This window comes from Heterocephalus glaber, unplaced genomic scaffold, assembly GCF_053883595.1.
Source record: "Heterocephalus glaber isolate CG9 unplaced genomic scaffold, H.glaber_assembly_v1.0 deba00001610, whole genome shotgun sequence".
Lineage (NCBI taxonomy): Eukaryota > Metazoa > Chordata > Mammalia > Rodentia > Bathyergidae > Heterocephalus > Heterocephalus glaber.
The window spans coordinates 23,999,275-24,022,234 of NW_028258381.1; the positions used below are offsets into that span (position 1 = coordinate 23,999,275).

The window sequence follows — 22,960 nt, forward strand, 5'->3', positions numbered from 1 at the left end:
GGTACACACAGAATTACACAGGGAAGAGGCAGTGCCAGCAAGCGGCAGGGCACTAACACAACTTTGTGCTTTTTATTGTCTAGGACAAGGAAAATCCACTGCTTGGGCCCAATAAGAGAGATTACCTTCCCACCCTCAATTCAGTCCTTCGGGCTGAAGAAATGGGGTTCTTTCATGGCTCTAGCAGGCGATCCATGATAGTACTTAGCACAAAAGTCAAGAGAGCCACCTCAGGACCTAGCTGTGTATGGTGATGGGGGGGGGGGCTTCATTTCAATTACTTGGGTGTGACCCTGAAGACCCGGATGTGGATGGCTGAGTTGTTTCGGATTCGGGTCAGTGGCTCCCGCGTATCAGTCTCTGGTTCCAGCTCATCCACGAGCTCCACAGTGGAGGTATTGGCAGCCACTTGCAAAGACCCAAAGCTGCCCGCCTGCAGCTGCAGGGCGATGTTGATGGCGCGGTTGATGGCCAGGCCCAAGCCGTGAATGTAGATCTCAGTGCATGCGTTCTGACCTCGCGCCCCTCCGTCCAGCAGCTTCTGGCAGCGGGCCAGCTGGGCCTTAAAGTCAGTCTTCATGTTGACATAAATGTCGTTGGGCCTCCGAGGCAGGCGGTGGGGAAGGCGTTTCCGAAGGGTGTACTCCACCGGGTCCAGCTCAGTCTCGACGGCCCCGCGGGACTCTCGGTTTTCAGCCATGGTGCAGGAGCTGCCACGAGATCCGAGCTATCATAACAGCATCCTTTCCTACTCTACTTTTACAAAGCGTGCACCCGGGAGGAGGCGTGCTCGAAGCCTCTCCGCTTCCAGCCTCTCTGTTCTCATTCATTCGTCGCGTCGCGCCCACCCTCACGCCCCTCCCCCGCCCGCTTCCCCAGCTCTTGCCTACCTTTTCCGCTCCACAGCGTTCTCTACGCGCGCGCAGTCCGTTCCCTGCCAGGCCCCTCAAGAGCTCGCCGACCGCCCCAAGTGAAGACTCCTGTCCGCGACTCGTAAGGTCGAACAGAAGGGAAGAGAAGCGGAGCACAAGAAAGCCAGATCGAAGATCCAGGAAGAGCTGCGGAGTGCGCACGCGCCCGTCCCGTCCCCTCCACCCTCCCGCGGTGTGTCGCCTTCCGGGAATCCATTCTCTCCGCCCCTTTTCTGAGCACTCGCGCGACCTCGCGAGAAGTTTGGCACCGCGAGACTTCCCGGCGCGACGAGGTCTAACGCGTACACCTGGGGGCGGATCGAGGCGGCAGAGGGCGCGGCCAGAAGGAGCTGGGTGAGCTTCTTTTCCTGGTCCACCCTCGCCGCGGCTGAGAGGTCCCGATACGTGGAGGTCGTACTGGAAACTATTCTAGGGGTGCAGAAGACTAGGAATGGGGGTCCGGGCAGGGAGTGGGGCGAGTTTAGGAGTCCGTGATCTAGAAGGGGCTTGAAGGCAAGCTGGACTCCGCGTCCTTCCAGCTCCCCTGGTCAGCAGAGGCGTGGGTAGAGCTCATCTCTTGTCTGAGGTCTCGGGCGCCTGGGACTTCGCCACAGTTCATGGGACCTGTCTCCCCTGTTTGCGGGGACCCACTCCACGCACCCATCCTTCACAGCTCCCCACCCCGCAGCCGCTCCCAGGTCTGTGGCCCGTGACCCGGGAGCAGGAGCATGCTGTCCCCTAGCGGGTAGGCGGGCTTCCAGACTCCTCAAGGCTGCTGGGACGGGGATCTTGTCTGACACTGAACTGAGTCCCAGCGCTCTGTTTTTCTTTTGAGATGGGGCCTGGCTAAATCGCCGCCGCTGTGCTCGAGTTTGGAATCCTGCCTCACCCTCTTAAGTGTGCTAGGATTCCAGGTGTGCGCCACCACGCCCGGCTTCCTGTCTAGCTTCTGGCCATTTCCCTCTGGAAAGGGTTAGACCTGCATCTTTGGGTGCTAATTCCTGAGTTGGGAAAGCCAGTGTAACCCTGTAAACTGTAAGCCTGCACCTGTGAGATGGCATCTTCCTGACCCCGAAACCATTCTCTAGTGTCCTAGAGCATAGTCTCACCTCATTTGACTCAAGGTTGGAAAGAGGATTTCGCTCCCGGTGCCATATAAATTCTGGAGTTTTCTTCTTTAGCTCCAAATTCTTTTCGTTAACCACGAGTTAAAATGGAAGGTTCAACATAGGCAAGACAAAAGTTCTCTCCAAATTGGTCTACAATTCCTATGAAAATCGCAGCAGGAATTTTTATGTAGGTAAAGTGTTATAAAGTTTAGATAGAAAGGCAAGGGAGCCAGGTGTGGTGGCTCAGGAGAGTAATCCCAGCACTGGGAAGGCTGAGGTGGGAGGATAGCTGTGAGTTCAAGACCAGCCTGGCTACATAGTTCAAGGCCAGCCTGAACTATATGGCCAGACCAGGTCTCAAAATAAACCCCAAAACTTACACATAAATGCAAAAATCAAGAAAGGATGGTGTTGGCTGATGATAGGCCCAAAATTAAAAAGAATGGTAAAGAGAGGCCAGCAAGGCACAAAGAAAGCCAACTCATTTGTGTCTTTTTTTTTTTTTGGACAAGGGTTATAAAACCAGTTTTGAGTGGGAAAGGATGGCCTTTTCAGCAAGTGGTGCTGAAGTCATTGGACAATAGGCAAAGAAATGAACTTAAGTAATGCAAAATGGATGGGAAATGAAAATATAAAATCTGAAACTATAAAATGTTTAGATGAGCCAGGCATCGTGGTGCACGCCTGTAATCCCAGCACTTGGGAGGCTGAAGCAGGAGGATCCTCACAAGTTTGAGGCCAGCCTGGGCTACATAGCAAGACCCTGTCTCAAAAAAAGCCAAACTTTTTAGATGAAAACATAGTAGGGTAATCTTAGAGGTAGGGTCAGGCAGAGTTCTTAAGATATGGTCCTAAAGGCACCATAAAAAACCCTGGTAAATGGGATTTCATTAAAATTTCAACCCACAATTTAATCATGTACTGTAAACTTATACTAATAAAAATTTCAAATATTTTGCTAAGAACAGAAGCTACAGGCTGGGAGAACTTGACTGCAAAGCACATAGCCAAAAACAGACTTGTATCCAGAATATATAAAGAACTCTCTAAACTCAAGAGTTAGAAAACAATTATAAAATAGGCAAAAAAATCTTGGGTGTTTCAGTAAAAAAAGGGTATAAAGAGGATAAATAAGCACATCATAAAACATTCAGCCAAGCACCGTGGGATTACACTATCCTGTATACTTGGAGGCTGAGGCAGGAGGACTACAAATTCAAGTGCAGCCTGGGCAACTTAGTGATTTAGACTGTGTCTCAAAAATAAATAAATAAAAATATAAGGACTGGGAATGTACCTCAGTGTGAAGGCCTTGGGTTCAATCCCCAATAATGCAAAAGCAAAATAAATGTTCTGTATCATTAGCCATTAAGGAAATGCACATTGAAACCATGCTGCGACACTGCCACCCACTTTTTAGAAAGGCTAAAATACAAAATCCTGACAATACCAAGTGTGGACAAGTACGGAACTCATACACTGCTTATGGAAATGTAAAATGGTCCAGTCACTCTACGAAATAGCTTTGCAATTTCTTCTAAAAATACTATACCCACATGGCCCAGCAAGAACACTCCTGGGCACTTAAAAACCTGTACACCGGGCCAAGGATTTAGCTCAGTGGTTCCGCTGCCTGCCTTGCAAGCTCAAGGACCCGAGTTTGATCCCCAGTATCAAAAAAAAAAAACCCTGTACACCAACATCCACAGCAGTTTTACTTATACCAGCTCCAACTTGGGAACAAACCAGATGTCTTTTAATTGGTGAGTAGTAAACTATGGTACATCCATACTATGGTACACTGCAGAGCAATCGGAGTTGGATCAATCTGTTAGGCTGTTAAAATACAGGTTATAAGGGGCCGGGGATTTAGCTCAGTGGTTCCGGTGCCTGCCTCGAAAGTGCAAGGTCCCGAGTTCAATCCCTGGTACCAAAAAAGGAAAAAAATACAGGTTATAGAATACTGGACTAAGCAACACATATTTTGGTGTGAAAGACAAGATGAGCAAATTGTGTGAAGTAGCCACGTGTGGTGGCGCACACCTGTAATTCCAGCACTCTGGGAGGCTGAGACAGGAGGATCACCAATTTCACCCTCAACAATTTAGTGAATTAGTGAGACCCTGTCTCAAAATAAAAAAGAAAACAAGAGGGCTGGAGATTTAGCTCAGTGGTTCCACTGCCTGCCTCGAAACCGCAAGGATCCAAGTTCAATCCCTGGTACCAAAAAAAAGTGCTGGCTCAATGTGAAGGCCCTGAGTTCAACCCTGAGTACTGGAGTGGGGAAAAAATACTGTAGTGTGAACTATGCTAAGGGAGATGGGTATATACAGGTCTTGGTTGTGCCCCCAGGTGGAACAGCCAGTATGCTCTTAGGGCTCCAAGTTTCTCCAGAGGAAGCACAGGCTGAAGCTAAGGCAGGAATGTCTAGCAGTGGCGCTGATATCTTGGTGTAAGAGGCAGGTGCTGAAGGACAGAAGCTGGGTGGTTGGGGCAAAAAGAAGGGACCAGGAAAGAGCTGAAGAGTTCGAGAGGCAGAAGAAAAGCCAAGGAGGTATAGTGTCCTGGAAGGCAGGAAGGCAAAGAGAGCATTTCTAGAGAAGGGAGTGGCCAGCTGTGTCACAGACTGCTGAGAGGTCACCTAAGATAATGGACCAGTGGACTTAAGCAATGTAGACGTCACAGGTGACTTGACAAGCAGACAGAGATATAAATGCTTTTTTGAGACAGGGTCTTACTATGTAGTTCAGGCTAGCCTCGAACTCAGGAATCCTCCTGCCTGAGCCTCCCAAGTTCTGGGATTATAGACATGCACCACCACCCCTACTTCTAAGCAGTTATATGTATTTGGTCAACAAAGAACTCATGGCAGAATGTAATTATGAATGCAAAAATTAGTTTTAAGGTCTGTTATGTCTGATAACTAACAATAAGCACAGAATATGACCAATCACTACATGACTCAGATTGTGTATCTTTTCAAGATATTTAGGTTTTACAAAGTCTGCTATCCAAATAGGTATAAAGGGTCACCATTTAGACTCAGGTGAAACCAGGCTCTGTAATAAACCAATTTGATCATTAGACAGTCCTTATCTCTTTGCATTTCATGGGAGGAAAACACCACAAAGGAATCTACCATTAATAATAATTTAAAAAAAGGCAGGCCAAAATTCTGGGAGGCTGAGACAGGAGGATCGCAAATTTCAGCCCAGCTTGAGCAACTTACTGTCTCAAAATATAACTTAGCATGAAGGTCCTGGGTTCAATCCCCCAGTACCACAAAAAATTATTTTAAAAAGGCAAAGGAGGGCTGGGGATTTAGCTCAGTGGTTTCGATGCCTGCTGTGCAAGCGTAAGGACCCGAGTTTGATTCCCGGTACCAAAAAAAAAAGGCAAAGGATCCTGGTGTGTATAGCTTAGTGGTAGAGTGCTTGACTAGCACCTGTAAACCCCTGGGTTCCATCTCCAGCACTGCAAAGGTAAAAAGAAAGAAAGAAAGGTAGAACTTGAGCTTAGCTGTTTGGTTTTGCTTGAAGTATCTCTTTTATCTTGCTCAACCATCTAAACCAAATCTCTGTTCCATTCAAAAGCTTTCAGATTTTTAAAACATAGACCAAGACATTGGACAGCATTGTGCCTGAATAAACAAAACCATAATAGGTTCAAGTGATTTGTTGGTAATTTGAAAATTTTGTATGGGAGACTCATAGGTCTTGTTTTGTTTTGTTCTTTTTGGAGACAGAGTCTCACTGTATAGTTCAGGCTGACCTTGAACTCATAAAATGTAGCTCAGGCTGGCCTCCAACTCCTGGCCATCCTCCTGTTTTAGCCTCCTTAGTGCTGGGGTTACAGGCACCTGCCGCCATGGCCAGGTAGACTCGAAGTTTTGATTTCAGAATTTCCTTTCTCAAAGGGAGAGCTCATACACTTCAGTTTTCTCAGTGCCACCTTTCTCATTTTACAGGTAGGGGACATTATTTATCACAACGTCAGTGTCACAAACTGGTTCCCTGGAGTCCTAGGAATGACCTTCCATTCCAATATTCCACTCTGCAGCCAGAGGGCTCTCCTGGCCCAGCTGCTGCTACAGGGCTCCAGAGCAAGCCGTTCTCAAAAACTGACTTGAGGTGGGCCTATAGCTCCGGAGTAGAACGCTTAGCTAGCATGTGGGAGGCCCTGGGTTTGATCCCCAGCACCACAAAACCAAACCAAAACTTTCCCAGTGGCAATCGAGACTCAACCAAAATTTCACCTTCATTTCTTTCCAGGTGCTTTCTCCCAGCAGCCTGGACAGTCAGTACTCTCCAGTCTACACCCACTTTCCCAGACCCACCCAGCTCCTTCCTTCCCTCCAGCAAAACAGGAGCCATTACTTCCTGTTCCCCTGAGTACTGGTGGCCCCCTTTTTTCTCCAGGACCATTTTTGTCTACCGACATTTACAGTCTCACATTTGCTTAGGAACTGCTAAAACATGCTAAGACTTCACTTGTTCAGTGGTTAAGCTGCTGGTAACTTCAGCCACCCAGAACACAGCTCCAATCTAGAAAGTTGAAACAAAATGAAACGAAAGCTTTTTGTTTTATTTTTAATTTTTTTTTGGTACCAGGGATCAAACTGAGTACTTCACACTTAGGGTGGGGGGTGGTCAAGGTGTTGCTATGTATTTCAGGCTGACTTTGAACTTCTTATATAGCCCAGTCTGGCTTCGAATTTGAAGTGATCCTCCTGCCTCAGCCTTCTGAGTGCTGGGATCACAGGCTCAAGCCACCACACCCAGCAACAAAAGCTTTTTGAGCTAGGGAAAAACAACAACAGCTGCTATGAGTTTACAAACTTTATTCTAGTTGAATTTTCACATGCAAACTCTAGAATTTTGGGACTCAAGCTTGGATATTTTTTTTTCCTTAAGGCAGTGGCTGTGGCTCAAACTCAGGTCCTCATACTTTCTAAGAAAGCACTTTAGGACTAAGCTACACCCCAGCCTATCAATACACTTTCAACCAGTGTGAACAGCCTTGAATATTTAGTTTCAGGGACTCTGAAGAACCCAGGAGGCCACATCAGCTGATATTCCTGCTGGTCTTGCCCTGCACCAGTTCTGTGTTAAGTGTCTTCCAATCCAAAGAGAGTTACCTTGCCTAGGGCCATAGTCAGGACCGATGAGACCTGTTTCTCTTTTTCTCCTTTTCTTTTCCTTCCTTTTTTTTTTTTTTTTTTTTTTTGGTACCAGGGATCAAACTCGGATTCTTGTGCTTGTGAGGCAGGCAGCAGAACCACTGAGCTAAATCCCTGGCCCCCTTCCTTTCTTTTTAATAAAATGGTACTGGGGATTGAATCCAGGGCCTTCACACTGAGCTACACCCCAACCCTTTTTTATCATTTTTGAGATTTTAGACAGGGTCTAAGTTACCCAGGCTGTCCTTCAACTTTTTTTTAAAATGAGAATTCTTCACTGAACTATTAAACTATTTAAAACACCACTCTTTAAAGAAGCCACAAAAATTATAGCATTCAGAAATTTTAGATATAACTCTTAAAAGGTAAGATATTGTAATTTTTCTGTCCTTGAACTCTTGATCCTCCTGCCTCAGCCTCCCTTCATGCTAGGACCCTTTCTTTTTCTTAACTACTGCTACCTTCCAGCCTGTGAGCAAGCAAAGTGACAACACTGAAGCAGAAACCCTGGTTGCAGGAAAGGCAAGAAGTGTGAAAAGCAGACACTACAGCTGCAAATGTCCAGCCTTCTGGGGTGCAGGAACGGAGCCCCTTCACGTAGCGCTGATGGCTTCCAGATCTGAGGCACCTGAACCCCAGGTCTCTGGCCTGGGTGGCAAGGAGCAGTTTTAAGAAGCAGGGAAGTAAAGTGTACTTTCTGGAGCACCTTTCGAAGAAAATGGTACAAGGACACACAGGGCTTTTGCATCTTGAAAAGTTTAAGGTGCTTTAGAGAAATCATTCTTGAGAAACTCTTTTAAACAAAAGGGTTTTCCGTTTAGGTCTCACATTTGCATAGCGGTTCCCCCCTTCAAAGCCTTTCACGTTCACTTATTTTAATTCTTCCAGGACTCCTTGAAGGGAGTGGGAGACCTGAGTGGGAGTGGGGCACAGAGCAGTATTAAAACGGCTCTTTAAGGCCTGGGATTTAGCTCAGTGGTTCCGCCGCCTGCCTTGCAAGCGCAAGGACCGGAGTTCGATCCCCGGAACCAAAAAAACCCCACAAAAAACTGCTCTTTATACTGGGAATGGTGACCCGCGCCTGCAATCCCAGCACGGTGGAAAGCAGAGGCATGAGGACTGCCAAGTTTAAGCCCAACCTGGGGCACTTGGCAATTTAGCTACCTCAAAATCAAAAATCAAAAGGGCTGGGGATGTAGCTCAGTACAAAGGCCCTAGGTTCAATCCCCAGTATTACCGAAAATAAATTAATTTTTAAAAGTTAAACAGGAGAAACTGAGGCTCCCAAGCACGAGTCAAGACACTCCAGGTCTTGCCAGTCTGGCTGCCTCGCGCCCTTTGCGAATCAATAGCCTCCACGGCGAGTGAGGAAGGTAGACTTCTGGATTTTCTTTTGGTTCCTTCAACCCAGGCAGGCTTCCTGGGGGACGCCGGTGGCCTCAGCCTAGGTCTCAGGGGACATGCGGGCAAAGCAGCGCGCACCCTGAGGACCCCACCGCCCGCCGCCGCGGACCGCGCGTCACGTGACGCGCAGGGCTCCCGAGTCACGTGCCGGGGTGGCGGGGTGGCGGGGGGTCCGGGGGCGGCGGGGGTCCGGGCCGCGCCCAGCCAGGCACGCACGAGGCCGGGCTGCGGGTCGGAGCGGCCGGGCGGCAGAGGCCGAGGCCGACCGCGGTGTCGGAGGGGGCGGCCCCGCGGCCCCGCGTCCGCGTCACGTGGTGCGAGGCGGGCAGCCATCTTGCTACAAACACAAACAGAGAGGAGCGGCCGCCGCGGGAGCGCCTGCGCCCCCTCCCCGCCGCCGCCGCAGCCGCCGCCGCCGTCCCCCGGCCCTGGCCCTGGCCCTGGCCCGCCGCCGCCACCGCTACCGCCACCGCCGCCGCGCGTCCCCTCCGTCCGGGACCCCGCGCCCGACCTCCCGCCCGCGGTAAGCTCCCGGCAGACCCCAGCCCCGCAGGCCCGCCCCCGACGCCGGCGGCCCCGAGCCCGCGGGAACCGGGCCCGCGTCCCGCCACCGCCTGGTCCCCCGGCCCCAAGCCCCGGCGGCGGCCGCGCCCCGCGCACCTGTGCCCCTCCCTGAAGGGCATGCCGTCCTCCTGCGCGCGCTAACGGTTACTCCCTTCGGGCCCCCCCCCGGCCCGGGGCCCCAACGGGGGGGGGTGCGCGCCCCGCGCTCCCCGGAGGTGTCCGCAGCGCGCCGCTGTGTCCCCCTCTCCGCGAGCCGGGCCTGCCTTGCGGGGCTCCCAGTCCAAGCACTCCGCCAGTTTGGTAAACATGGAAGCTTCCCCTCCACCCGAGCACCCCGTCGGGCTCCTCATCTACGTTTCTTGCATCTCAAGCGGCCACCTTAGTGCTTGGTCATCAGGGTCCCCTTCCCTGTTAACCCAGCCGCGGGAAACACCTGCCTTGAGCAGGGGCTACGGGTCTCCCTGGCATCGCCAGGCCAGGCCCAGCCCTTCCCAGCCCGTGCCTTTAATGCAGCACCTACCTGGGTACAGCCACTCACCGCCCCCCCCCCTTTTTTTTCAAGAAACTTGAAAGAGAGCTTCGTGTCTCCTCCCTGACCCAGCTGTTACTACAATTCCCAGTCTAGCTACGGGTTTGTTTCACTCCAGTGCCGGCCACTGGGAAACGCTAAATAATCTAACTGGTCGGATTTTTCCTCCACCCATCCCAGTCTTCTGTTCTTGCTTCTCAGAGTGCTGCTTTCCCAAAGATCGCCCTCCTTGCCATGCCAGCTTCTTCCACTCAACTATCCACCCATGCCTGGGATCAGTTAGCTGTTCCCCTTTGCTGCTTACAAGTGGGAGTTTGGACTCTGCCTCCTTCCCATCTCCCTTTCCTTGCAGTCCTAGGCCTGCGACCCTCTAGCCCTGCTCCCCTGTAGTCCTAAATCTTGGTCCTCCAGTTGGGAAGGATGTGAGGAAGCCTCAGGACTTTTGTGTTCCTGCCATTGCCTTCGGACCAGAAACGTGGGTCCCAGATCCTGATTGTAATCCAGTGGCTTGTGTGCTTAGATTTCTAGACTGGCTTTGTCAGCCAGTGGACCCATTGGTACTGTGTGTGATTTGATGGATTGGGGATCCTGTGTTGCCCCCCCCCCCGCCGTGCTTTTGTCTGTGGTTGGAGTTTGGGTTAGAAAAAATGGCCTCACTTTAGAGGAGAAAAGTTGCCAAGAGGAGACATGTGAAAGATTTTAAGTCTGAAAAATGAAAAATGGCTTCCAGTTCTCCAGGGAAGCCTCAGAGCCCTCTCTCCAGTCTTGGGTAGTGTTGAGGACGTGGGGGTGCCCTGACCTGGCAGCTTCTCCTCCCTGCCTTGTTTTCCCTGGCTAGAGCCCCAGGCTGGGCAAGTGGGCAGAAAGAATCAGATGAAGTAAAGTGTAAAAATGCTTTGAAAACTGCTAACTAGTACACAATTACAGAGAGCTGGGAGAACTGACTGGCCCAGGAACTCAGGCTGCAGCCCATTTCAGCCTCTTGAGTCCTCATCCCAGCCCATGTGAAAGACAATTCCATCCTGAGAAAGGGCCCAGTCACCTCCAACAGGCATGGGCCGGCGGTTGTTGTGTTGGGACACTGGGGATTCTGCTTGCTTCTGTTAACAGTGGTACTGCGCGGTGCCAAGGAACATTGCTCTGGATTGGGGCTAATTTTAGGGGTGATGGAGTAAGGAAATAATGTTCTTAACTTAGCGTGTTGTGCTGGGAACACCCATTCTTTGCATCTTTTCCTTCTCCCATGAGGTCTGAACCCCAGAGCACAGGCTTGAGGGTCCCTCAAGCCAGTTGGGAGCAGCTAGCATGTGCCCTCTCCTCTTGCCTCCAGCAGGGGGCAGCCTTTTAATAGCAGTAATTCAGATCCTAGGGCAGTAAGGGTACACTGAGGCCTGAAAGAGAAGGGTGGGGGCAGGGGCCAGAAGCTGAGGTAGTCATGATGAGGGCTGGGTGACAAGCTGGTGTGGGCCTGTGACAAAGAGGAGACCCTTAGCCCACCAGCCAGGAAAAGGTGAGGTGGGAAGGGACAGAGTCCCTGGTCCTAGCCTGCCACTTCTCCCAGCCCTTTCTTCATTAGAAAGGGATCCAAATGCTTGGCCTGCAGAATGTGATGGATGAACTTGGGGTCATTGGTGGTTTTCTTCTTTCTTTTTTTTTTGATCTATTCTTTTCTCAGGGATTCCTCTTCTGGCAGGACTTCAGAGTTTTCTCATGGGACAGTGTAATTAAGGAATCGTTCACTGCAGCTCAGAGGGGAAAATGAATGAGCAGACACTTGGTTCTCCGTCTTACATTCTCCCCGTAAACACCAAGTAGGCTTTGCTGGACTTGTGGGTGAGGATTTCTCCACTGCTGCCATTGTGGACCAGATATTTTTTTGTCTTGGGGTCTCCGGGCATTGTAGAGTATCTTGCTGGATCCTCAGTCTCTAGCTAAAAGATTCTAGTAGCATCCCTGAGCCCAGTTGAGATTGCCCTGAATGTCTCTCCAGCCATTGCCAAAACTCTGGGGAGCAGAGTCGCCCCCAGCCAAGAACCCTCTGCTTCCAGGCAGTATGGGGCAGAGTCCCATTTTGGGGAGGGGTGGCCTGGTCCCTGCTTTGCGGGCTCTGTCTTCCTCTGCTCTTGGTTCTTGGGCCCTTGCCTCCTGTCAGTTTACCTCTGCTGCTTCCTCCCAACCAGGGGAGCCAAGCGAGGGGAGGAGGCACAGTGATCCTGCCTGCTGCCCCTTCTCTTCTCCCTTGTCCCAGCTTGCAGCTCTTCTGTGCCCCCAGGATTAGCATCTGTTCACTTGGGACGAACTGAGGAGGCTCAAAACTGCCTGTCTTGGGGGTTGTTTGAAGGAATGGGGTGTTTTTCTTGCAGTAGGGATGGCTTAGGTATGAAATGGTTATCTCCCCAAGGGCTGTTTTCTCTTGAAGCTTTTTTTCTTTCTTATTTTTTGCAGTGCTGGGAATGAAACTCAGGGCCTTATGTATGCTAAGCATGTGCTTTACCACTGTGCTATACCTGGGTCTCACTAAAGCTTTCTTTTTTATTAGTGATGCAAAATTCACCATTGACTATAAGTGTGCGGTTCTGAGGTATTACGTTCTCTGCTGTGTTGTGCAGCCATCGCCACGCCAGCAGACCAGCATCTCCAGAACTTTCTCCTCATTCTTTGCTGAAACCCTAGACCCATTCCACAGCTCCACACCCCTTCTGATTTTCCTGCCCTGGGTCCTTTGTACAAGAGGAGTCCTCTAGGGTGGTGTTTGTGACTGGCTTCTTTTGCTTACCGTGTCTTCATGTCTATCCAGTTGCCAGATTGCCCAAGGGTTGTGGCCTCCTCTTAACACAGGCGGAGGAGAAGCTGTGATGTGTGTCGCTGAAGCTCTGGAGGAGCAGAGATGCCAGGCTGGGAGCTTAGCCAGCTTAGATGTCTCACTCTAGATTCTTGGGTGCTGTGATTCTGGGCAGGCCCAGTGTCAGTCATCGTGCTTTGCTTTTTGACTGCGGGCGAGAGCACCCGTCCTAGGCCTTTGGTCGAAACCTCCCCTCCTCCCCACAGACCTGGCATCCTGGAGTGGATGGGCACTGCAGAGGTGTGCCACCCCAGCCTCCTTCCCAGCCAGTGACGGAGCCCTCGTGCACCCCTGGACACTGCCTGCCCTTCGTCTTCCACTTCCGTCCTGTCAGGGATGAGCCCTCTCCTGAGAGTCTCCTCCGTTGTTCCTTAGAGGAACTGGTCGCTGCTACCGCCGCCACCGCCTCTTGTCATCCTCTGTGACTCTGACCCGCTTTCTGCTCTATGGTGAGGGAACTCTCCAGCCTTATCTGAGGGCATTGTTCCCCCAGCTTTTCATTGGAGCAGCTGTTGTTGGTCTGGGGCAGGGGTCCTGGGTGTGTATTCCTATTGGGGAAACCAGCCCTGAGATGCCTTGGCCAGGCTCCTGTGTGACTGTCTTTGCCCCTGGAGGAGTTCTTGCCTCTTTTCTGCTGGTTCCTCCCCTGACCCAGTGCCTAGATTCCAGTGTCAGAGCAGCCAGTCTGATTTTTTTCCTTGAGGAAAGTAGTTTTGCTCCCAGGTTTATGTCTAATTCTTCGGGCCATGACCTTTTTCTCTACCAGACATCTGTGGTTCTGGTGGCCTTTTTTCTTGTTTTATGGCACTGAATGACCATGCCTACCTTAATCACCTTATTACTGAATTCTCTGCTGCACTTACTGTTTAGCTTCCTGGTTAGAGTGCAGATGATGTGAGGCCAGGCTCGGTGTGTTCTCGGCCACCCCTCAGCATCCTGCTAGTGTCCTGCCTGTGCCCTCAGCAGCTGGGCACCTCTCCAGTCCTGCAGGGCAGAGGGTGGCCAGAGATAGGGATGCCATCTGACCCATGAATTTAACCCCTTCTCCTCGCTTGTCCTTAAGGATCTTTGCCAGAAGTGAAAGCTCCTCTGGGGAGGTACTGAGGCCAGACCACTAGCCAGTGGCTTGGGGACCCTAGTTCACTTCAGCACCAGCCCTCTGCCTGAAGAGGGTCCACCTCCCAACTGCTTCCCCTACAAGACTGCCAGGTAAGTGCTGAGCTCCAGGAGGTGCCCTGTGGAGGCAGGAGGGCCTCTAACTTCCCTATTTCCTTACATTCCCAGGTCTGTCGGCAGCAGCGACTCAACTTCTGTGAATTCATGGTGTGAGTTGCCAGTGGCTTAGGTGAGCCCTTTCCCAGCCCTGGTGACCCATGCGCTAGCCCAAGGTGCCCAGTACAGTGCCCACCAAGGTGGGGACCAGCAGCCAAGCACAGAGGCTCTATGGCTTCATGCCCTGTGTGCCCGTGGCCCCACAGGTGTTTGGACGGTGCACACCAGGTCCTCCCCACTCTGTTCATCCCCTGACGGTGACCTCTGGGAAGCACCTCAGCTCCACAATGGCAGCAGAGACGCTCAACTTTGGGCCTGAGTGGTGAGTCACACGTGTTGAAGCTGGTGTGGCCATGCTGGGGAAGAGGAGCAGGGCTGCTGGGACCATGGGCGCTCTCTTCTGTGCTTGCTGCAGGCTGAGGGCCCTTTCCAGTGGAGGCAGTGTGGCCTCACCACCCCCCTCCCCTGCCATGCCCAAGTACAAGTTGGCTGACTACCGCTACGGGCGAGAGGAGATGCTGGCCCTCTACATCAAGGAGGACAAGGTATGGTGGCCGCCCGGGGGGAGGTGGCGTCCACACCTTCGTAGCCTCAGCTGGGAGAATCCCTGAACCATGGTGTCTTGGCCTTCCTGCCCCACCGAAGGTCCCTGAAGAACTTCAGGACAAGGAGTTTGCTGCGGTTTTGCAGGAGGAGCCGCTGCAGCCACTGGCTCTGGAGCCTCTGACCGAGGAGGAGCAGGTGGGGCCAGGCCAGGCCGAGGATGTGGGGGTCAGATTTGGGGAGCTGGGGTGGTCAGGTGCTGGGGTCCTCACTCCCGCCCCTGGCTCCCTCCTCAGAGGAACTTCTCCCTGTCAGTGAACAGCGTGGCTGTGCTGAGGTTGATGGGAAAAGGGGCTGCTCCCCCCCTGGCTGGCACCTCCCGTGGCAGGGGCAGCACGAGAAGCCGAGGTAGAGGAGTGATTGCAGATTCAGGGGTGGGGAGGGGTGAGCCTGTGGTCCCTAGGTCATGGAGAGATACTCTGGCAGGTTTCAGATCCAGGTTTGTGTCCTTGTCCAGGCCGTGGCCGTGGTGACAGTTGCTTTTACCAAAGAAGCATTGAAGAAGGCGATGGAGCCTTTGGACGAAATCCCCGGGAGATCCAGCGAAGCCAGAGCTGGGATGACAGGTGGGGCTGGAAGGAGGTGGCATGGAGGCAGAGCCAGGGAGGAGTCCAGGGCTGGGCCAGAGTCTGTGAAGGGAGGCTGAGAGTTAGCAGAGATCCACCAGATAAGCCCTTGTCAGAGTTTTCTGTCCCCACTGACCTGCCAGGCCCAGCCTGTCCTTTGCTTCTGATTCTCTTGGGGTCTGTTTGTCCTGTGATCTGTTCCGTATGGTCTTTTGTGTTCCTTTCTCTTGAGCCTGATTCCACGCCCCCTTCCGTCTGTTCTCCCCCCATCCCAGGGCAGAGTGGACAAGGTGTGTAACAGTCCTACAGGGCTGGGAGGGACATGGACTGTTTTTGACCAACACCTTTCTCTCCTGCAGAGGTGAGAGGCGGTTTGAGAAGCCGGCAAGGAGGGATGGAGGTATGAGAGTGGCAAGCCTGGTGGCCAGAGGTGGGGGGGCGACTGAGATGGGTGCCCCCAGATAGGGGGAAGTTTATGGGGCCAGTGGTAGAGGCAGGATGGCCTGAAGCAGGGTTAAGAGACTTCCAGGTCCCAGGGCAGCCGTCCTGCTTACTGTGCCGCCTCTCTTCCCATGGCCAGCGAGATCTGGGTTTGAGGAGGGAGGGGCTGGCCCAAGGAAGGAGCACGCCCGCTCAGACAGTGAGAACTGGCGCTCACTTCGAGAGGAGCAGGAGGAGGAGGAAGAGGGCAGCTGGAGACTTGGGGCAGGACCCCGGCGAGATGGTGATCGCTGGCGCTCCACTAGTCCTGGTAAGATCAGTCAAATTGGTGCTGTGGGCTTCGAGAGCGGGAAAGTGCACTCCTGTGGCCAAGAGGAGGGAGCAGAAGGCTTGCTGGGGTGGGGCTGGGTGGGAGAACAGTGTTGGTGATGCTGGTATTCCTGGGGTGTCCTGTGAATGGCAGATGAGGGACGATACTGCCTTGCTCTGGGTGCCAGTTTCCCTTTTCCTTCCAGATGGCGGCCCCCGCTCTGCTGGCTGGCGGGAACATGGGGAGCGGCGTCGAAAGTTTGACTTTGATATGCGAGGGGAGCGAGGAGGGTGTGGTGAAGAGGAGGGGCGGGGTGGGGGAGGCAGCTCTCACCTCCGGAGGTGCCATGGGCCTGATGGCTTTGACGACGACAAGGACGGACTCCCAGAGTGGTGCCTCAATGATGAGGATGAAGAGATGGGCACCTTCGATGCCTCTGGGGCCTTCTTGCCTCTCAAGGTATCTTCGAGGAGAGGCAAGGTGGGCTGATCAGAGGGTGGGGAGATGCATGCCCCATTTGGGGCCCCTGCCCCCCCTACCATGTGCTTTCTGCCCCTTGCCCACCCAGAAGGGCCCCAAGGACCCCATTCCTGAGGAGCAAGAGCTCGACTTCCAGGGCCTGGAGGAGGAGGAGGAAGAGCCTTCAGAAGGGCTGGATGAGGAGCGACCTGAGGCCGGTGAGCTGTGGGCCTGCACCGGTGGAGGAGGAATCGGTCAGCAGGCAAGGGGGTGGCTGCCCACCTAGCTATAGGGGCAGGCTGCTGAGGACCACAAGCTGAGCAAGTGCTCAGAGGTGTGGGGAGGGTATCGGAGCATTAGAAAGCACATGAGGTGAGATCACATACGGTGAGGACAACCTGAGATCCCTGTGAGGCTCCGTGGAGCACACGCCTGCTCACGTTCTGCAGCCCGGACCAGGGAGCTGCTGTGTGGCAAGACGTTTGCACTCCCAGATTTTGGTGCAAGGATGGATGCGCTGCCTGAGGCTGCAGATGGTGGTTTGCACCACCTTGCATGCAGAGCCCTCTGTGCTTTGGTTTTGAGTTCTGGTGATCATTCTGTTTTTTGTGGTACCAAAGATTCAACCCAGGGGACTTCCCACTGATCTACATCCCTGGTCCTTTTTTTGCTTTTTATTTTGAGACAAGGTCTAGCTAAGTCATTTAGTTACCCAGGCTGGCCTTGAGCTTGTAGTCCTCCTGCCTCAGCCTCTCAGAGTGCTGGGATTACCAGCATGTGCCACCACGCCCGGCTTTCGGATTATCCTTCTCCTCCAGGTGGGAAGGAGCTGCCCCCACTGCCTCCTCCAGAGAAGTCCAGCTCTCCGTCCCCACTGCCCACCTTGGGCCCACTCTGGGGCACGAATGGGGAGAGTGACGAAGCTGTGGAGAAGGAACTTCCTGCAGCTGAAGGTAGGTATGGTGAGGGTGCCTATGGGGCGGGACTGGTGGAAAAGAAGTGCACAGGGCGCTGGTATTGGGGGCTGTAGCAAGAATCCATTTGTTTGGAGGGTGGGTCGGGGACTGTCTTGTCCCCTTCTCTGCATTCCCGTACTTCCTTCTTTGCTTCTTCTAGGAGATGACATGCGGAGAATCCAGCTGAGCCCTGGTGTTGGCTCACCCCCTGCGCCCCCTGGAGATCTGGAAGATGAAGAAGGTTTGAAGCATCTGCAGCAGGTACAGGGATGCTGAAGCAAGCAGGATGTCATTGCTTATCTGTTCCCATCCTGGACTTTACCGTTCTCCAGATTCTCTCCTGCCTGGTTCACGGCCCCTTTCACCCACGCCAGCCCCATGCTCCCATGCTGATGTTGCTGTGGTTGAATGGCTCAGCCTTGCCTCTCTTCTGGGCTCCCAGGAGGCAGAGAAGCTGGTGGCCTCCCTGCAGGACAGCTCCCTGGAGGAGGAGCAGTTCACGGCCGCCATGCAGACCCAGGGCCTGCGCCACTCCACAGCTGCCACTGCCCTTCCCCTCAGCCATGGCGCTGCCCGCAAGTGGTTCTATAAGGACCCGCAGGGGGAGATCCAAGGTAGCTGTGGGAGCAGGAGGGCTGTGCTAAATGCTTCTTGCTCAAGGTGTTATCAGTGAGCCCTCTGACCCTAGTGCCATTGTCCCCTGCCTCCCTCCTGTGCTTTCCCCAGGCCCCTTCACAACCCAGGAAATGGCAGAATGGTTCCAGGCCGGCTACTTCTCCATGTCCCTGCTGGTGAAGCGGGGCTGTGATGAGGGCTTCCAGCCTCTGGGAGAAGTGATCAAGATGTGGGGCCGTGTGCCCTTTGCCCCGGGTCCCTCGCCACCCCCACTGCTGGTGAGCACGATGTTTCTCTGCTGCCCATTGCAGGGAAGGCTGGTGGGAGATGGCAGACTAGCAGAAGCAGGCAGGACCCCAGGGGCCATCCTCCCTGCCGTGCACACTGGGCAGCTCTTGTCCCACGCAGGGAAACATGGACCAGGAGCGGCTAAAGAAGCAGCAGGAGCTGGCCGCGGCGGCCTTGTACCAGCAGCTGCAGCACCAGCAGTTCCTTCAGCTGGTTGGCAGGTACGGGGGCTGCCAGGCTTGGCCCTCAGGCCAGGCAGTGGTACTCTGTGGCCCACTGCTGTGCCATCTGTCTCCACAGCCGCCAGCTCCCGCCGTGTTCGCTCCGGGAAAAGGCAGCTATGGGGGACCTGGCACCGCCGCAGCAGCAACAGCTTACTACATTTCTGCAGCAGCTCCAGGCTCTCAAACCTTCCAGGTCTGTGTGGCCATGGGTATCTGGGTTCTCAGGATGGAGCCAGGGGAAGGGAGGCCAAACAGAAGTGGGCACAGGACCTTGAGAGTCAGTGGTTTACTCCTCAGAGGTGGGGACCAGAACCTGCTTCCGACAATTAGCCGGTCCATGTCGGTGCCGGATTCAAGCCCCCTCTGGGATGTACATACCTCAGCCTCATCACAGTCTGGTGAGTGGCCAGCAGGCCGGCTCTGGGTGAGATGGGGCCGGGTCTGCCTGTTATCCTCATGCTGCCGCTCTCTGGGTCTGGAGCCGGGCCTGAGTGCCCTCCTACAGCTCCCTGTGCCTTCTGCAGGTGGTGAGGCCAGTCTTTGGGACATACCAATTAACTCTTCAACTCAGGGTCCAATCCTAGAACAGCTCCAGCTGCAGCATAAAGTGAGTAGTGGCCTGGGCTGGAAGGAAGGCTGGCTGAGGTCGGCTGCATGCCCCCTCTCTGATCCACCCCTGCTCAGTTCCAGGAGCGCAGAGAAGTGGAGCTCAGGGCGAAGCGGGAGGAGGAGGAGCGCAAGCGCCGAGAGGAAAAGCGCCGGCAGCAGCAGCAAGAAGAGCACAAGCGTCGCCAGGAGGAGGAGGAGCTCTTTCGGCGCAAGCAGGTCAGTGCCCCTACCGCAGTGGCTGCCCAGGGCTGGGGCTGCTGCTGACCCCACTCACCAAGTGTCCCCTCCTCTTGACAGGTGCGGCAGCAAGAGCTGCTCCTGAAGCTGTTGCAGCAGCAGCAGCAGCAACAGGCATCAGCCGCAGTCCCTGTGCCGCCTGCACCCAGCTCACCACCCCCACTCTGGGCTGGCCTGGCTAAGCAGGGCCTGTCCATGAAGACGCTGCTGGAGCTGCAGCTGGAGGGTGAGCGGCAGCTGCACAAGCCGCCTGTGCCCCGGGAGCCGCCAAGGGCCCAGGCCCCCAACCACCGCTCGGTGAGCAGGCCGGGCCCCCACTGATGGGCAGGGATACAGGGTGGGCCGGCCGGGTGCGAGGTGGCCACTGGGCCCAGGCTCCTTCCTCTATACCTCCTTCGTGGTGTGGTTTGAGAGCTCTTCTATGTGGTTCTCGACTCCTCCCTCCCTGTGGCACCTAAACAAGTTGGCCTGCCTAGCTTTCTTGGCTTCCTGATTGGAGCCCCTGACTTCTTGCCATCTCAGCAGCTTGGGGGCCTGGGCGCTGCCCCCCTGAACCAATGGGTTTCTGAGGCCGGGCCACTGTGGGGCGGGCCTGACAAGAGTGGGGGCAGTGGCGGTGGCAGCCTGGGGCTCTGGGAGGATCCCCTCAAGAGCAGTGGAAGCCTGGCCCGTGGCCTCGGCCTGAAGAACAGTCGGAGCAGCCCGTCCCTCAGGTGGGTGTGGGACCTGGAGGTCCAAGGGATGGGATAAGGGGGTGCTGAACCCCAGGCTGACCTCTGGCCTCCAATTTCCTACATGCTCCCCCACCCACCCACCAGTGACTCCTACAGCCATCTGTCAGGTCGCCCTGTTCGCAAAAAGACAGAGGAAGAAGAGAAGCTATTGAAGCTGCTGCAGGGCATCCCCAGGCCCCAGGACGGCTTCACCCAGTGGTGTGAGCAGATGCTACACACCCTGAGCACCACGGGCAGCCTGGACGGTAGGGCATGGTGCACACCCAGCCAGCCATGCTGGTGGGCGGGGCTTCTGGTCTGCCCAGGTGTGCCTCACAGCCCCACTCTCCCCGCAGTGCCCATGGCTGTCGCAATCCTCAAGGAGGTGGAGTCCCCCTATGATGTCCATGATTATATCCGTTCCTGCCTGGGGGACACGCTGGAAGCCAAAGAATTTGCCAAACAGTTCCTGGAGCGGAGGGCTAAGCAGAAAGCCAGCCAGCAGCGGCAGCATCAGCAACAGGTGAGTTCTCAGGGTCCCTGGGGAGGGGTGCCTGGCACCTTCCTGACTCATTCTCCACTCTGCTGCCTTAGGAGGTGTGGCTGAGCAGTGCCTCCCTGCAGACAGCCTTTCAGGCCAACCACAGCACCAAACTTGGCCCTGGAGAGGGCACCAAGGCCAAGAGGCGGGCACTGATGCTGCACTCCGACCCCAGCATCTTGGGTGAGCATGGGGGCCAGGGGCCGCAAAAGGAGCTTGAGCCTGGCTCCCTTCTCACGGGTCCAAGGGTCCTGAGGAAGCTCACGCCTGTTTCTTCCCTGCCTCAGGGTACTCCTTGCACGGACCTTCTGGTGAGATCGAGAGCGTGGATGACTACTGACCAGCCCATCCCACTTAGCCCCCTGGGCTGGAGGCCAGGAGTGGCAGCCGCAGCTTGGACCCTTGGGTCTCTAGCCTGCAGGCTCCCAGGAAGGAGCAAAGGAGGAAGCAGGGGCAGGGTCCCCAGCACTTGTTACAAACCACACGATGCACCTTAACTCACCCACCACGAGGCACTTTACAGATTGGGGGGAAGGGTTTGTTTTTTGTTTTGTTTTGTTTTGTTTTAATTTTAAATGACTGAAGAAAACTTTAGGAGACAAAAGGATTTGTTAAAAAACCTAGATTCTAGACACACTTTGTCCCTCGGGATGGTGTGATAACAGAAGGTCCACGGAAGTTTTTTGTTTTTTGGGGTTTTTTTTTTAAGAAAAATGATGAAAAATAATGGAAAAAAAAAGTTAGGCTGAAAGGAAAAAACACACTGTTATTTTGGGGCAGTGGGGACACAGGCCCCATGGACCTGTTCTGCCTGGCCCCTAGGCTGCACTTACCCTGCTGCCCTTGGAAGGTGGGCTTCGGGGTAACAAAGCTGGGGTGCCAGCAGTTTGCACAGCGAGACCCCCTCAGTGCCCTGCCCACCGGACCCGCTGTGAACAGCTCCCTGTGACTGTGTCCAGGGTGGGGGCCAAAGTCACCCCTTGGCTTTGCTGCTTTGGGGGAAAGTTGCACAAATCGGACAAGTCACCTCAGCCCCCAGCTGCCATTTCATGCGCTAGCTGATGGGGAGATGGGGAAAGGCCAGTTGGTGACTGCCTTCTGTCAGGGCGGGACTCGGACTCAGGCCTGCTGAGGGGCTTCCCCCACCGCTGCCATTTGGGAGACGGCCTGGTGTGAGCCGAAAGCCTCAGCTCCCTGCCTTGCCACATGAATGTATTCCTTGGTTCCCAAGCCCCCGCCTTGCCCCCCGAGGAGGGGCACAGCGATTCCTCCAGGAGCTGGGACGGCACCACTTCATGGCCAAGTCCTTCCTGTCGAGAGGGGCAGGAGAGCCTCGAAGGGCCAGGAGTGGGCGGCTCAGGGCTGAGGCTGCGGTGCAGGGGACTGTCAGAAGAGAGCCCTGCCCTGCAGCCAGCCGTGGCCGTGCATGTGGGGTGTGGACCTCCCAGCTCTGCGCCTGACCCCTCGTTGACCAAATGGGAGAGGAGCAAGAGGCCTCCCCTTGATGTCTTAAATGCTGGGTAAGGCTGGGGTCGAGAGTGGAGGTGTGCGTCTCCTGTTGCTCACCGACTTCTAACCCCTGCCTGGGCTTGTCTCCATCATTTTTTTTTTCTTTTTTTGTAGTTTGTCTAATCTTTTGCGTTCTCATCAAACTTTTCCCATCGACCTCATTGCTGAGTGCAGTATTAGGGCGAGACTGCCGCTGCCTCCCTCCATGAATGTATTGCTCCTTACTGCCCTGGGGAAGTGGGGAGCTGCCCCAGTTTCTTTCCCCATCTATCTCCAGAGAGGATTTTTTTTTTTTTTTTTTTGCACCAAAGTGGCAACTGGGTCAGTGTTGGGGATAAAGCTGGCCTCGGGGTTGCAGGGCCCCTCCACCTACTTCTCCCTGGTTTTGACAGTGTTAGTGTCCATGAAAAGACAATATTCTCTCTAAAGCAATAAGGGGGTGATGGGCCAGGGGGAAATGTCTTGCTGCTGCTGGCCCCCAGCTCCCCCTTCCCTCTTGCCAGTGTGGTGGCATTAGAGGGGTAGGGGAGACTCCTGTTGTGACTGAATGTAACTGCCCTGCCCCTGCCACAGCCAATGCAGGGGAAGGGGGGACACTTCCTGTCTCTTCCTGCCCCTTTCCCCCAGAGCTAAAGAGACTTTCAGTTGGGGGGCCCACGAGCCTGGAGAGGCCTTAACCCTGTAAGGAAGTGTAGGGGGAGCCCTCTCCCACCCCATCCCCTCTGAGAGTGGTCAATGTTTACAAGCCCTGAGCCCCGCCCAGGGACTAGGGTCCCATTGCTGTCCTGTCCCAGTCTTCCTGGGCCCTGCTGCCCTCCTCCTGGGATTGGGGTAGTCAAAGGGTCATTCTGTGTTCCCACGTCTGCCTTGTACCCACAATCTCTTGCCCCACCTCCCTGTGTGACTTCCCTTCCACCTGCCCTGTGTAAATACTCCTAATAAAACTTGGTGTGTGTTCTCCCTGTCCACTGCTCCTGCTGGCTTTATTTGGGGGAGGGTCTTGAGGGATGAGTGGCTAAGGCTCAGGGCTGGGAATTAGAGGGGCTAAGGTGAGGTTCCACAGCACAGCCTAGCCAGGG

The 22,960-nt window shown here is 54.5% G+C and overlaps 2 protein-coding genes across 7 annotated transcripts; one reads left to right on the forward strand and one right to left on the reverse strand.

Moving 5' to 3' along the window:
* Window positions 1-43: 43 nt before the first annotated feature.
* On the reverse strand, window positions 44-1,158 carry Pop7 (POP7 ribonuclease P/MRP subunit). Its single transcript, XM_004840173.4, has 2 exons — window positions 891-1,158; window positions 44-710 (listed from the first exon to the last, which is right to left on the reverse strand). Exon 2 carries the CDS (start codon window positions 698-700, stop codon window positions 278-280), a length of 423 nt encoding a protein of 140 aa, XP_004840230.1. The 5' UTR covers window positions 701-710; window positions 891-1,158; the 3' UTR covers window positions 44-277.
* Window positions 1,159-8,814: 7,656 nt separating this feature from the next.
* Window positions 8,815-22,847, forward strand: Gigyf1 (GRB10 interacting GYF protein 1). Of its 6 annotated transcripts, XM_021254491.2 has the most exons (28): window positions 8,855-9,126; window positions 12,745-12,987; window positions 13,602-13,747; window positions 13,823-13,883; window positions 14,017-14,132; window positions 14,226-14,355; window positions 14,456-14,551; window positions 14,650-14,761; window positions 14,871-14,979; window positions 15,255-15,379; window positions 15,560-15,730; window positions 15,936-16,189; window positions 16,299-16,407; window positions 17,008-17,142; window positions 17,306-17,406; window positions 17,588-17,759; window positions 17,872-18,038; window positions 18,169-18,269; window positions 18,349-18,465; window positions 18,570-18,670; window positions 18,797-18,879; window positions 18,957-19,097; window positions 19,179-19,415; window positions 19,641-19,831; window positions 19,937-20,097; window positions 20,188-20,354; window positions 20,426-20,555; window positions 20,660-22,847. In XM_021254491.2, the coding sequence occupies exons 5-28, from the start codon at window positions 14,098-14,100 to the stop codon at window positions 20,710-20,712; spliced, it is 3,198 nt and encodes a 1,065-aa protein (XP_021110150.2). In that variant the 5' UTR covers window positions 8,855-9,126; window positions 12,745-12,987; window positions 13,602-13,747; window positions 13,823-13,883; window positions 14,017-14,097; the 3' UTR covers window positions 20,713-22,847. The 6 variants fall into 6 exon arrangements, with proteins under 6 accessions (XP_087052476.1, XP_087052477.1, XP_087052479.1 ...); XM_087196350.1 differs by lacking the exon at window positions 12,745-12,987 and having other exon boundaries at window positions 8,815-9,126; XM_087196351.1 differs by lacking the exon at window positions 12,745-12,987 and having other exon boundaries at window positions 8,815-9,126; window positions 19,644-19,831.
* Window positions 22,848-22,960: the final 113 nt, after the last annotated feature.